The 13,925-nt window shown below is 38.4% G+C and overlaps 1 protein-coding gene across 28 annotated transcripts in view; it reads right to left on the reverse strand.

Annotated features, from left to right (window-relative positions):
- The window catches only part of dlg1b (discs large MAGUK scaffold protein 1b), a 116,449-nt gene that overhangs the window by 18,345 nt on the left and 84,179 nt on the right, over window positions 1-13,925 (reverse strand). For all 28 annotated transcript variants that reach the window (XM_056264728.1, XM_056264727.1, XM_056264731.1 and 25 more), the window contains 6 exons: window positions 12,449-12,618; window positions 10,671-10,807; window positions 10,433-10,577; window positions 4,266-4,392; window positions 616-772; window positions 363-465 (listed from right to left, as the gene is read on the reverse strand). In XM_056264728.1, coding sequence (XP_056120703.1) covers window positions 363-465; window positions 616-772; window positions 4,266-4,392; window positions 10,433-10,577; window positions 10,671-10,807; window positions 12,449-12,618 — 839 coding nt within the window. The remainder of the gene's footprint in view (window positions 1-362; window positions 466-615; window positions 773-4,265; window positions 4,393-10,432; window positions 10,578-10,670; window positions 10,808-12,448; window positions 12,619-13,925) is intronic.

Below are 13,925 nucleotides of genomic sequence, written 5' to 3' on the forward strand. Positions count from 1 at the left end.
AAGCACATCTTCTCCAAAATTGTTTATCAAGGGGAATGCAGGAAAGAGCATTACAAATTTACTGGCATTGTTAACAGTATAATAATGGTCTGTAGGACGAGTTGTACGTACAGTCAGCTTTGGATGATTCAATATCCAAATCTAATTTTTACGAGTTCTACTTCAGACCCTGACCTGACTTAATGACTCAAATGAGTCAATCAATGGCTATAAAACTGGAGTATTGGTTTATTGGCTTTTTACTCCTCGCAACAACACAGCTAAGAGACTCCTGCTGATCGGTGATTGATTTCTGGTTTGTTTTTAATGGGTGATCAAAATGATGATTGACATGGCACTATCTTACATTGAGAAGGACTCACCCTCTGGTCTATACTGGGCAACGATGGTAACGGTTTGTCCGGCGTTCTTCAGGGTTGCTGCAGCCTGTTCATGAGTGGCACTGCGTAGGTCTATTCCATTCACCTAAGAAAGGGACAGTCGTTTTTACATCTATAGGGCAAGCAGTATGACAGTGGTCTATATCTATTATCTATAATAACTATTATCTATTCTATTCAGCTCAGTATGTCCGCTGAATACTGTAAGAAATACAGTGGCCACTGAAATACTCACAGACACCAGACGGTCTCCTTTCTTCAGCTCTCCACACAGGTCTGCAGGGCCTCCAGCCAGGATGAAGGAAATAAATATGCCCTCTCCATCCTCTCCACCCACTATGTTGAAGCCAAGCCCTGTAGAGCCTCGATGCAGCACCACCTTTCTGGGTTCCCTGCATGACCAAAAAAACCAACACAACATATGACCTTATAGACTGACATAAATACTAAACTTACAGACTCGTATAGCATTGTACACAAACTGTTCATTGAGTCCGAAACAAACAGCTGGCAAAAAAACCTTCTATTTTCCTGAATCAAAAAAAAATGACGTGCTGTGTTCTTTGTATTGTACGTGTCATTATTAACAATATTGTGAAATTTTACTACAATTGAAAATAACGGATTTCTATTTTAATATATTTTGAAATGTAATTTATTTCTGTGATGGCAAAGCTGGTCTCCAGTGTCACATGTTACTACAGAAATCCTTCTAATATGCTGATTTGTGTTTCCGTTCTGACTTTGAAACAGACGGCCACAAACGTCAATATTGGCCATCTCCCAGAATGCTGCTGTGGAATGCGTTACCTATAATACATTTATTTAATATATCAAATAGTTCTATCTCCAAAGAACATGGGATTAATCTCCAAAGAACATGGGATTTCTGCCTTTGTTTTTTTTATGTAATGGGTATAAAACTGTAAACTATAGTCTTCTTTTTCTCTTTTCAAAGAGTTTACAGGATCTTTAGATAGCGTACAAATGCAAGTGGTGTAAAAAATGTAACAATCAGAATCAGTACATTCAAAGTCCCTATAAATGCAATGAATCCGCAAGATCTACTATACGTGAGTCTGTTGCAGTTAAAAGCACATCTTATCAAAAATTGTTTGTCAAGGGGAATGCAGGAATCTTGTAATTTTTGGATGATGCATGCAAGAATCTCAGAAAAAGATGTGATATAACTATCAACAAAGCACCTTTTATATGGAGCAAACAACATACTATAATAATATACAAGCATCATATTTCTGCTTTTAAGTGAATATAATTGCCTTGAATATATTGCTCCTGTATGTCAATAGTGGAGTGTCAAACTTTCACAAACTGAAAGGCAAAACGTTGCTTTAAGAGTGCAGGATCAGTGTATATAACTGTCCTCTTGGAGGCACTGCTGGTCTACTCTACTGCACACAGCCTTGTCCTACTACACCATCAAAAACATCCCTGTGGCTATCTTACAATACTGATACTGTAGTCAAACACCATTTGATCACATCAGCTTTTGCCTATTAAATAGAACATTACTCTAAAAAACAACACTGAACACAATGACATCTAGAATGCTCTTTTTAGGCTACTTTGTACTGTATGGTTGATTATTGTGCTAAAATTCAAATCCCCCCCGTGCACCTAAATGGTCAGATTAATAGAATCGTTTGTTCTGTTGGATTACGACAATCTTGTTTATTCATTTTCTGGCAAGCTGGTTAAGAGGCTTGATGATGCGCGGCGGTTTTTATGAAAATGAACCAACACGTGACGTGGATGGGCTAAATTTGGAGCTTATTAAATCGCTAAATCGGCACAGACGTGTCATTTCAGGTCGGATTTCTCTAAAGGTCTGCTGTTGCATCTGGATGAATGTTTTAACCACACTCTTTTTGCATCCAGTTTGATTTTTGATTGTGTCCTCTTAAAGTGGGGGAATTCTAATATCAAAATGTGTTTAACCCTGTAAAATCAATACATATGTTTATCAGACATAGAGGGAGGTGCTGAAAGGGGAACTGCTATCTGCCCTCACATTTGACAACTCCCTCAGTGAAGCACTGCAGCTTGGGTCAGGTGACCTGAGCAAAAGTAAATAGCAATTCGATATGCCAGTGAACTCTTATCAAAGTTCATAGAGCTTCATGACATCATCCTGAACATCACAGGTGAGCATCAGAGCACTGACCTGCTCAGGCAACACTTTATACTAATAATCATAAACAGCTTGAAGCTTCCCATTTGTTGAACTCACAAACAATGAGCTTATAAGAACAGGATTAATCTGGTATTCAACTGGTGATGGCGCCATCGGTGTGGTCTGATAAATTAATATGAGCTGGCCCTTTTAAAGCTGCTGTAGGTAACTTTTGTAAAAAATATTTTTTACATATTTCTTAAAACTGTCATTATGTCCTGACAGTAGAATATGAGACAGATAATCTGTGAAAAAAATCAAGCTCTTCTGGCTCCTCCCAGTGGTCCTATAGCCATTTGCAGAAATACTCGCTCCTGGTCAGAAACAACCAATCAGAGCCAGGAGGAATGTCTTAGCAGTGTCAATCACGCTCGTGTACGCGCTGATCACAGCCCTCTCTTGCACAGCACGAGCCGTCGTTCAAACTCAAGATTGCCGGCGTGCTGCAGCTGCGCTTATGACGGAGAAACAACCTAAACTGCCAATTCTCGAGTGACACCTGCTCATAAAACAAAGAGGTAAAAGGAAAAAGACCGATGACGATAAACAAGCGAAAAAGAAAGGATTAAACAGAGCCCATTGATTCGGTGTCAAAACTCTAGCCGCATAACATGTAGATACAATGTCACGCACTCTGCTAAGCAACAATTGAAACCTGCTAATTCACTGGCTTGTCATGTTGCTGAAATAATGTACTAGCACAGCTTATCTAGCATTATATATCGCTAGAATAATTACTTACATACTGTAACGTTAGTTACCGTTATATAACGTTATCTTACTAGCTATTTATAACTTATAGAAAGAGTGCAATGTTATAAAGTTACATGTAGGCTATTGCAAAATACATAATGATTTGAGGACCAAGTTTGTAGTCAAAGTATGGGCAGGCCATAGTCAATGTAAAGCATATTGTTGACGTTTAGTCCCTATTAGTGAATGTGCCATATAACTTTTTATCCGCTGTTATCGGTGGCCCTGTTTACTAGCCTGCGCGTTCACGACAGGCTCCGCTGTGGAGGACGAGCTGTAGCGCAGCAGAGAGCAAGGGGGTGGGATCTGTAAGTTGTGCTTGTTCAAATTTTCAGGCTAAGTCAACGTTTTCTCAAAACTCTCTACTGCAGCTTTAATGAATCACTGAAAAAGACTCAAAAACTACTCTTTCATTAAGTATTTATGAGTATATCATTTTAAAATAACTTACCACATTGTTATATTGTTAAGTTGTTATAACTTAACACATTGCCTAAACAATCTGTTACGGTAATTTCTATTATCACTGTAAAGCTGCTTTGAAACAATCCATACGGTTAAAAGCGCTTTATAAATGAAGGTGACTTGACTTATGTTTTTGTTTGTGTTGATTATTATCTGTTAAATAGGGTATTTTATTGTTGCTCATTTGAAAAGTTTTACCAAGGTACCTTTATAATTTAAAGCATTAGATGACAGGAAATGTCTCTTACATGTAAGCAAAATCGGAATTGAATGAGCAAATATGTATTGATACCCAGCCCTAGCAAGGACTATGATTAGTTTTGTGTAATAAAACGTTTATTTAAACTTTAATGTGTAAAACATTGGTCTATACAGACAGACGGTGTTGCATCGTGTCTCATTGTTGCATTGTGGCAAAATAGTCTGTGCATGAGCATCATAGTAGGTTTACGTAGCCAATTTTGAGGCAATACCTGGAAACATCATCTTCCCCCGCTGTGGTCTTTAGGGTCGGGGAGTAGCGTCCTGAATGCACTGGGGGCATCGGCTGGCTCATATAGCTTGGAGGGCTGATATGGTTTTCCATGTGTTGGGAATAGGCTGGGAAAGAGAAAAACAAGTTCATCACGTCACCGAAACAAGTCTATAACGTCTTGATCTGCATTCCCCAAGAAGCTTGCACCAATCATTTCCAGGATCTCAAAGAACTTTACATAATCCTCCAAAATTGCACAACTATGCTCTTCCGTAGTTTGCATACCTTAGCTAAACAGACACACGTTGACAGTAAATGATACCTTGGCCTGAGCTTTTAACACCTGGGCCTCCACTGCGGCTCCGCTTACATAGCTATCCATGTGGGTGAAAAAGACCTGGAGGTCAGGGTGAAACTGAGCCTAAACTATCCTTATCTTACCTGTCTTTGTCTCTCTGTAAATGTCTCATTTGAAGCAGACAGTTAGCTGAGCTCATGACAAAAGGCTGCCTGGGTATCGGTGCATCCTCATATGAGCTCTGTTGATTGGAAATAAGTGTGATCCGTACTTGCATAATGACAGAATGATGGGATGAGGGAAGGAAATAGATATAATAGATGATACATCAACCAAGACGAGTAAATGAATCATTTTCCCAACATCGCTACTAATGTCTGTTTGTCGATATTTGCCCTCAACAGTTACAGTGGTAATGTCACTAGTGTGGAATGCATGCTTGAACATGATAAACGTTGTAGTGGTGAAAGGCAGGGTAACAAAGCTCCCATCTTTGACCATCAAAGCTCCCGTGAAAGATTGCTCTCTCCCGTGATGAGATGTGACACCACTTTAGTGGGATGAGACCAGATATGTGCTCTCAGAGTCCAAGATTCAAGACCACAATGTATTTAGAAAGAAAGGGACAATTTTTCACTTGGATATAATATAATATACAATTGCTGAAATAGAATGTACGTAAAATTCCCTGAATTATCTGGTTATCCATTGGCAGAGATCTAGGTAAATTCCCATGCTGAAAGCAAATATCTTTCTCCTAATGTATTGATGAGTGATATTGATATGTGATATTTGATGAGCGATACAGAACTAAATTGAGCTGCATAATGACACTATTGTCTTCTGTTCTGCTTTACATCTGAACTCGAATTTGTCGCATAATTGATGAATTTCACAATTACGCTGTTATTTTCCTGCTTATTAATGTGAAGCTGAAGCTTTCAAACAATCTGTATTGTATAAAGAGCTATATAAATAAAAAATGTGAGATAGTCTTAAAAATTAAATGCAATTCCAATTTGGTTCTCCAAACCCATGTTAAGGCAGTTTATTCATCTATGTATCTATCCAGGTCTTATTCTACTGTTTGTCCTGTGATATGAGCTCTCTGCTGGTTGTGAGATGTATATTTGGGCCCAGTTGGCGGGGAGCAGCAGTGGCAGTAGCTTTTTCTTCTACAGTACTGCACTATGGCATATAATAGAACGAGAGGTTTAGCTGCAGAAACCTCGCTTTACCCTCAGGCGGAGCAGAGCAGAACAGAGTGGCACGATTAAAAAAAAAAAGCCCAACAGATGGTAAAATGCATGCTTTATGGCTCTCCATGGGGACAAAAATATAATCTACTAATACGAAGGCTCCCCCTCTGCAACACACTAACCAAATAAAGCAGATCAGTGTGCCCAAAAACCACACTCAAAAAAGAAAAGCGCTTGCACACCATCTACAAGCTATAAACAGCGTTATTACCATTCTGAGTCAGGCTGCTGAATGATTGTGCACACTCAATAGAATTATTTCTCATTCATTAACTCAGACTCAGATTGGCTCTCTGAGGCCAGTGTGCCATCGTTCCACATGCTGCCCTCAATGCATTAGGATATTGCTGCTTGGATTAGCAATACAGACTTGACCATGTGATCCCAGCCATGATTGAATTTGCTATTTGTCTTTCAAACCAAGCAGAGCAAAGCATCCTTGTCTGCTGGCTCCACTATTATGTATGGATGGGTCTCAGAGATGGAGTGAGTCTTTCTGTAGCTACATCAACCCTAGCTATCTTCCACAACCTAATGAGCTGCCTGCTTATCTACCGGTTAAGAAACTGACTGATTTGTAATGTGCTACATAGGCAGAAACTCTTTTTAACACTTTTCAGCACTGAATGAATGCTAGGGTTGCCTCTTCAAAGGATGCAGGCAATATTGTTGTGATGCAATGGTAGTAGAATAAATAGACAACAATAGACAGTGGGGATGTGGTTCTAACGGATGGTTGTTGCTTGGATGGAGGCAAATCTGAATGTAAGCTTCCAGTCAAGCAATTCTACCTGTGTAAGAAAGGGGCAGGGTTTAAGTGGACTAAATTATCAGAGAAATCCAGTATACATCACCAGAGAAAAGTCTGTAGTTTCACTGGGAGATTAAGTTGAATTGACATTGTGATTTAAAAGGACAAGGATTATTAAAAGGATTGCCATCAACAATCAACCATTTATTCTTCCATGTGTTATGAAGGCACCAATATTAATATACCTCGGCTGCAGTATTCTGCATGTGATCCTTCTAATTAGGGTCAGGGACCTTTTCTCTTCTAGTGGTTTTGAACTGATTTCTAGACTTCATCTCTAATAGGTCGCAAATTGTGACCGATATGGGGGTGGTTTTGTCTAATTGTCCTTTACACAAGGGGGATCAGTGCAAATGAGCAGAGTTGTGCAAGCTTTGACTTTGAGAAAGTAGTCATCCTTCATCGTATTAGGGTACATGGCAAGCATGCTTTTTAAGGATTAAAAACGAGTGTGTCTAAAGAGAGTTGTGCGGGGCACATCAGAAGAGGTAGAGAGATCAAGGGCTTTTTATGACGAAAGCGTGTCTGATTTGATGGTGTGATGTTGTGTCTGTATGAGTCTGGGGTCTACAGCCGTTGGAGGGCTTAGCAGTGGAGAATAAGGGTGGTTGATTATGTAAATGCACTGTGGGCACCCATGCTGTGGGTACAATAACTTTGAGGTAACTTTCATTCAACAGACTTTAGCTTACTGGAAAGTTATTCTGTCCATCTTCAAAAGTCAAGATATTGTAGGTCAAAATCTGTAGCTGTGGTGCTTTGAAGCTACAGCACAAAGCTAAAGTTTCAGATGACTTGCGTCAGGCTCGCATCTCTCAAAACAAGCAGCCTGTGGTGCTTTGACATCCACATGAACAGCACTGCAGATGAGGATTTTTAACACAAGTGGCATTCTCATGCTCCGTCAGCGCAGTTGTTTCATTGTCACGTCTATGAATACATGCGTCAGATGGACATCTTTGACCTGCCACCTCTCGCCAGAGACATTAAGATAAAAATATTTGGAGTAAGAATAAGCATCTTGAGCATTGAGTTTATGTTTGCAACAGATGTGTCAAATAACTTTATGTATCTAGATACACAGAGGCTACAGACATGCATGCTGATGCATCAATCGTTGTCTCAGCTTTGAAAGGCCAACAGCAAATGGTGTCAAAGTTGAAACTGCTTAACAATGCTTGACCCATTTACAATGCAGTGCCGAAGGTAATACTATAGCTTGACGTATTGCACCGGGGAACACCGACATGTATCATATTTTAAAGGCCTTAAGGACATGTTCATCTGTGTTCACCCGGGTTTTCCATCAAAAGAGACAAATCATGTTGACTGTAGGGATGGGTCACAACGATCAACAAGCCAATTAAGGCTGGAATACACGAAATAACTTTTTCCAGATTTTCAGTTTGGACATGTTCTCATTAGTTGCTAAAAGTCTAGAGATTTTCAGCAATCGGATCTGACTGACAAAACTGCATATTGTATGATGGGAACAGACTCTAATTTTCAGCTTTAGACTATAATTCTATCCTGTTGAATATATTGAGTTGATTTCAGAACACAAATTGTTTTCATTTTCATTTAGCATTTAGGTGCTCGTTTCTGTGTGAGTTTGTTGTTGTCAACCTTCGGAACAACTTGTTTCCTCTGTTACCATTTACAAAGTCAGCGAGTGTGTGATGGCTGGGGTTTTAAAAACTGTTCAGATTTTAAAAGTTGTGTAGTGTATTCCAGTCTTCAGTTGTCCAACAACAGACTAGTTGATAAGTGAGATGGACAAGTTCACTTGGATTTCTTTTTTTAGTTTTAATATTTTTGGCTATGGTGCTTTATTTAGCATGTTGATGATAGCGTATTGTTCTCTAGTTGTTAGACATGTTCAAAATAGTCAGTAGGGCTGTCAAAATGGCTGAAAAACTAAATTCGAATTTTATTCTTAAATATTACTAATATTCGAATTATATTCAAATTTAAAAGACATAATTTCAGTTAGGGGGAAAAAGCTTTTGACTTGTCTCCTCTCTCCTGAGGCAGAGGTTTACACATAACATTGCATAACATTTAAACTAACATTTATAAATCAAATATAATTTCGTGAATTGCATAAACAATTATGAATAAAACAGCATCATGTACGCCTATTTATTCATAGTTTAATACAAAGAGCAGAACTGACGATCACACAGTTTTTTGGGGGTTTTTTTGCGTTTAAAAAACTCAAGTCTTGAGACGTTTTTTTTAAAAGTTGAACTTCTTTTAACTTTACATGGCTTTCTAAACATGCGGCTCTCTGTTGCAAGACGAGAGTGCAATAGTTAAATATGTCAGTCTAGCGCTTGTTTACACAGAAAACTGGAAAAGCAGTGCAGAAAATGCGTTCTGTGTGAATGGCTTGGTTGTGGTTTTGAAGTAACCAAGATTCTCTATTTCTGGAATATTTTTAATGAACAAAACAGCAGCTCCGCATCAAGTGGGTTAAAGTGAATAGGCTAAAACAATAAAATGCATTTAAAACTCTTGACGAATATTCGAAAGTCGAATCATAATTTAACAGTCCTAGTAGTCAGACAAAAAAGCATCTCAAAAGGTTGCTTCCCGTTTAGCTCAATGGTTCTCAAACTTTTTGACTCGTTGTCCAACACAATATTCGAAGACTCCATATACGGCAAGATATTTCCAGTATTTCTGTTGAAATTATGACAAAGCTGCTTGTTTTCAAACTTAATTAACATGGCTTATTTTAAAGTGCTTAAAACAATTAACCAAGATTAATTTTCAAGTTATGTAACTGTGTTCTTCAATTAAAAACAATGGAAAAATAATAAAAATAATGGAAAATTTGTATACCCCTTATATAATTCTAAGTGTTTTTAGTGAGTTATTATAGATTACAGATTATTTTAATATAGTAAATGTAATTTTCTTAAGTTAAATACTTTCAAGTCATCCAACCCCTTGGAAATTTGATTGAGAACCACTGGTTTAGCTGTTTGTAAGAATAAATCCTGTGTAAATGCCCCCAGAAAAAAATAGAAAATACATCCAAATGGGGTCAGGTGAACCTGAAATTAGCCTAAATAGTGCTTCCTTAAGATCAATTGGTTTAATAGTCATTCAGGCAACCAACCAACTAGTCTATTTTGAACGTGTGTTTTGCACATCCCTAGTTGATTGACACATAAAGATGATATTGTCAGGGAGATCCCAGCCCTCAGCATTACTCTGAGTCATTAGTCTCATGTTTAAGGGCAGGAAGACACACGGAGGGGCGTTTGTGCAGCGGTGACTTCGCCTCCTCTGCACTTAAGCACAACGTAGGCTTTAATGGCTGCGGGGGTGGCACGTTCAGTCAAGAGCAATCGATAGTAGTTTAGTCCTCCCCTCTGTGGCCTATTAGTGCTCCTGCTGGCAGGGCTATGAACAGAGCACAGATCAATACACTCACTGCCGGGCATGGGCCTCACACACGGCAACAATCTGGTCTGCACAAGTACTACACTTTATCCCACTCCCACCATCACCACATTTCACCGCTTTTACAAATGTTTCCATCGAGGCTTATGTGCAGTGGGACTGAGAGATGTTTTGAGGGAGCTTTCAATGGTATTAATGCATAACATAACCTACCTCATTCTTCATATACAGCATGTGTGCTATTAGTAGATACTGTAGACTTTGCGACACATTGTGCTTTAAATATCCGCCTACCTGACAACTCCTTCACTGTATTTAATAGTATAAGAATATAATATGTGACTTTTCTGATGTTAGTCGTGTCATTTTAAAGAGGAACTCACAATTGGTGATGTCAGGAGGAGCAAAACTGTCATTCATGAAGACACTATTGGGTTTAGCCACTTTCAAGTAGACCACGTCTGGGGTATTTTTCAAGGCAGTCACGGCATGCTCATGGGTAACCTCTTCCAGACAGGAGCTATTCACCTAAGACCACCAAAACACACACAAACACAGACTTTAGTCTGTTTAACAAGCGCATGGTCAGCAATAAGCAGTCACAGTGTCCTTTTTTCTTACAGCAAGAAGTTTGTCTCCTATCTGCAACCTCCCGTCTTTGTGTGCGGCTCCACCTTCGATGATCTTAGTGACGTAGATGCTGTTGTCCCCTGGGATGTGCTGATTCCCAACACCCCCTGCTATACTGAAACCAAGACCTGGAATAAACAAAGATACAGACGAAAATCAAAAGGTTAATTGATGGCGACAACAACATTTATATTTAGCTCTAATACATTTGGCACTATACCTAAAACATGCAAAAATCAACCAGACAACATGAGAAAAAGCTATTATTAGTAGCTAAATAATCAACAATATCTGTCATAATGAACATTCACTCACACACCATAAAAATGCTATACTGTAATCTTTAAATTTAAATACAAAAAATTAATTGTTGCATAAATTATACAACAAACTGTCTATAAAACCATGGGAGGGGAATGTTTCCATGGCAACAGCAGCTTAAAGTCTTTGCAGTGTTGTGGAAACTTTATGGCTGGCCTTAAAATAGCCCCATTGCGTATTGTGTGTGTGTGTGTGTGTATATATAATTTCCCAAGAGGGGACAATGTCTATGGTCTCTAGTTAAAGCTTGAACAATAGTACACTCTTAACTCAGTCTGATCTGAAGAAATGATTTAACAGCACTCTTGCTTCCTCAGTGTAATGCCGGGAAGGATTAGAGGTTTTGATTAAGGAGGAATAAATACCTAGAAAATGCCACATTTGGTTGGCTGAAACTAAAACTGAGTCCTTATACGCTATTTATACTTTTTAAAAGAGCAAGAGCCACAATTATAACTTTATACAGTTGTAATCAAAATTATTCAACCCCCATTGCAAATCAGGTTTATTGGGAAAATGTACAGACATAACAGCAAAAGGTTGTTCAACTAAGTACTAAAGATGCTTGCCATGAAAGGGTCGAATCATTTTGAAACTGCAGAAGTCATTAAAAGTTGCATTTTCAGTTGAATTTGGGGAAACCACTTGAAACATTTGTTGTGTTGAACTATTTCAATTACTTTTGTTTTAGTTGTTCTTTGCAAACAGCTGAAAGTCTGTACATTTTGCCAATAAACCTGATTTGCAATGCGGGTTGAAATATTCTGATTACAACTGTACATAACAATTTCGAACATTAGAGACTAGTCAAGTCTATTGTGAAGTTAAGACTTGCAACATGAATCACATTAATTCTGATCAAAAATTTCATCATCAACAACAACAACAACAACAACAGTATAATTACAGGTTTTTCATGCTATTCCTAACCCTGGGTTAGCATAGTTTTAACCCTGGGATAAAGTTGCTTTTAACCCTGGGTTAAGCAATATTTCCCACATTTATACACTTTGAAATAGTATAGAGTGTAGTAGAATGAAATAAACATTTCTGCACCTGAAAAATGAGTTTTTGGCAACATATCTTTTTCTAAAAAATTAAATTAAATTAAATAAAAAGCTATCACTGCTGAAAGTAAACATCAAGCAGTGATGGAAACCATGCTAACTAAATAGATGAAGAGATTCAGACACAAAGATGTTGCGAGCTCCACATGTTGTACTTGTCTAATCAATGTTACTAACCAAATTCACAAATAAGCACGGGCCTATCGTTTACCAGTGTGAAACACAGAATCTCAAAAACTGACTACCCAAGAATACTAAATTAAAACTGATCTAACGTTTAGAATTGGTAAGACCATTAATATCCCAGTTACACTGTTAAAAGTCTAAAATAAGATGTTACGATCAATAGCAGTAATGAGGAGTTGGTTGGTTTTACTGTACCTTTGGGTCCTTTTATGAGCTTGATCTCCATGACTTTCTCCGATGCAGACTTTCTCCTCCTGACATACAGTCTGACCAGTGACCCTGCCTCCTTCAATGCTTCCACAGCCTTACTGTGGGTCACGTCCCTGACATCAGCCTCGTTCACTCGCAGAATCACATCGTTAACCCTGTGTGGAATAAAGCACAGGTGTTTGACACACATGCACAAGAAACACTGAGGTGTGTGGTCATCACCATCCCATTTAACTACTCACATTGTTCAACCAAAAAGAATCATCAAGTGTCCTGATACATTTTTGTTACTCTGTTGACAAAAAGTTACCTTCTGTGTTGTTTCTCAAGTACAGCTAACAGTACCAAGACATCACAAAGAAAAACTGACCATCAACAGCAAACTCTAGAGTTGAAGTTTGTCTTTCTTCTATCATTTCAAACCAATCGTTTTGCTTCAGAAGACATTGATTCATCAACAGGGGTCATGTGTGTTAATTTTGTGTGGTTTCTGAGGCGTCAACTTTTGGGTTACAATCCCATTGCATTAAATGGACTCACAGATTCGGATTATTTTTCTGAAAATCTCTGTGTTCCACTGAAGAAAGAAAGTCATATACATTTGGCATGGCATGAGGGTGAGTAAATTATGAGAGAATTTTTATTTTTGGGTGGAGTTTCCTTTAATATGCAAAGGCAGCTATACATAAAGCCATTCATAAACTGATTTCCCAGACATGTATAAACATTGTCGCTTTGTGACTCTATCAAGATGCTGTTTGAGCATCCAGACAAGCCAGACACAGTAACACTTAGCAACCAATAGTTGAGTGGGGCTCTCTTAGAGTAAACAACAGTCATTGTTTAGTGCCGCTAGTGGAGCAGAAAGTACTTAATCTTGTACTCTGTTGTTATGCTAGATTTATGTTTTACACTGATTTATTTGGACATTACATCTTGATGAGGTTTTGTCAAGCTGTTACTGAATACGAAGTCTCCTGGTGACGTACAATTTTCTTTATTTTGAATGTTGCCTGCTCTGTCATTGCCTGATAACATAAATGCAGAACTTCACCACAGCATCTTCACACAAGAATAGAGAATACAAACTTTGAGCATTAACCAAGACTACAATTCAATTCTCAGTGACAGCTCTAACTGGGCATGAAAAATTACAAGCTATAAAAGTCCATCGAAACAAACTGAAGTTATACAATACATTACAGTCTTTAAGAATATCAAAGTATCTCTTATGACATTTATTAATTAACGCTCTCTTTCACACAATTCAATTTACAAAAAAAGCAGTCAGTGGCAGGGCTGGCTCTTTAAACTCTCTCTCTCTCTCTCTCTCTCTCTCTCTCTCTCTCTCTCTCTCTCTCTCTCTCTGTGTGTGTGTGTGTGTGTGTGTGTTGAGCTGTCAGTGTGATGCTGTCAGGACCTCAGTAGCGCTGCATTAATGAGCCTCTGACAGCAGTGAGAC

This window comes from Rhinichthys klamathensis, unplaced genomic scaffold (assembly GCF_029890125.1).
Source record: "Rhinichthys klamathensis goyatoka isolate OS25496 unplaced genomic scaffold, OSU_Roscu_1.1 h1tg000011l_1, whole genome shotgun sequence".
In the NCBI taxonomy this organism is placed as follows: Eukaryota; Metazoa; Chordata; class Actinopteri; order Cypriniformes; family Leuciscidae; genus Rhinichthys; species Rhinichthys klamathensis.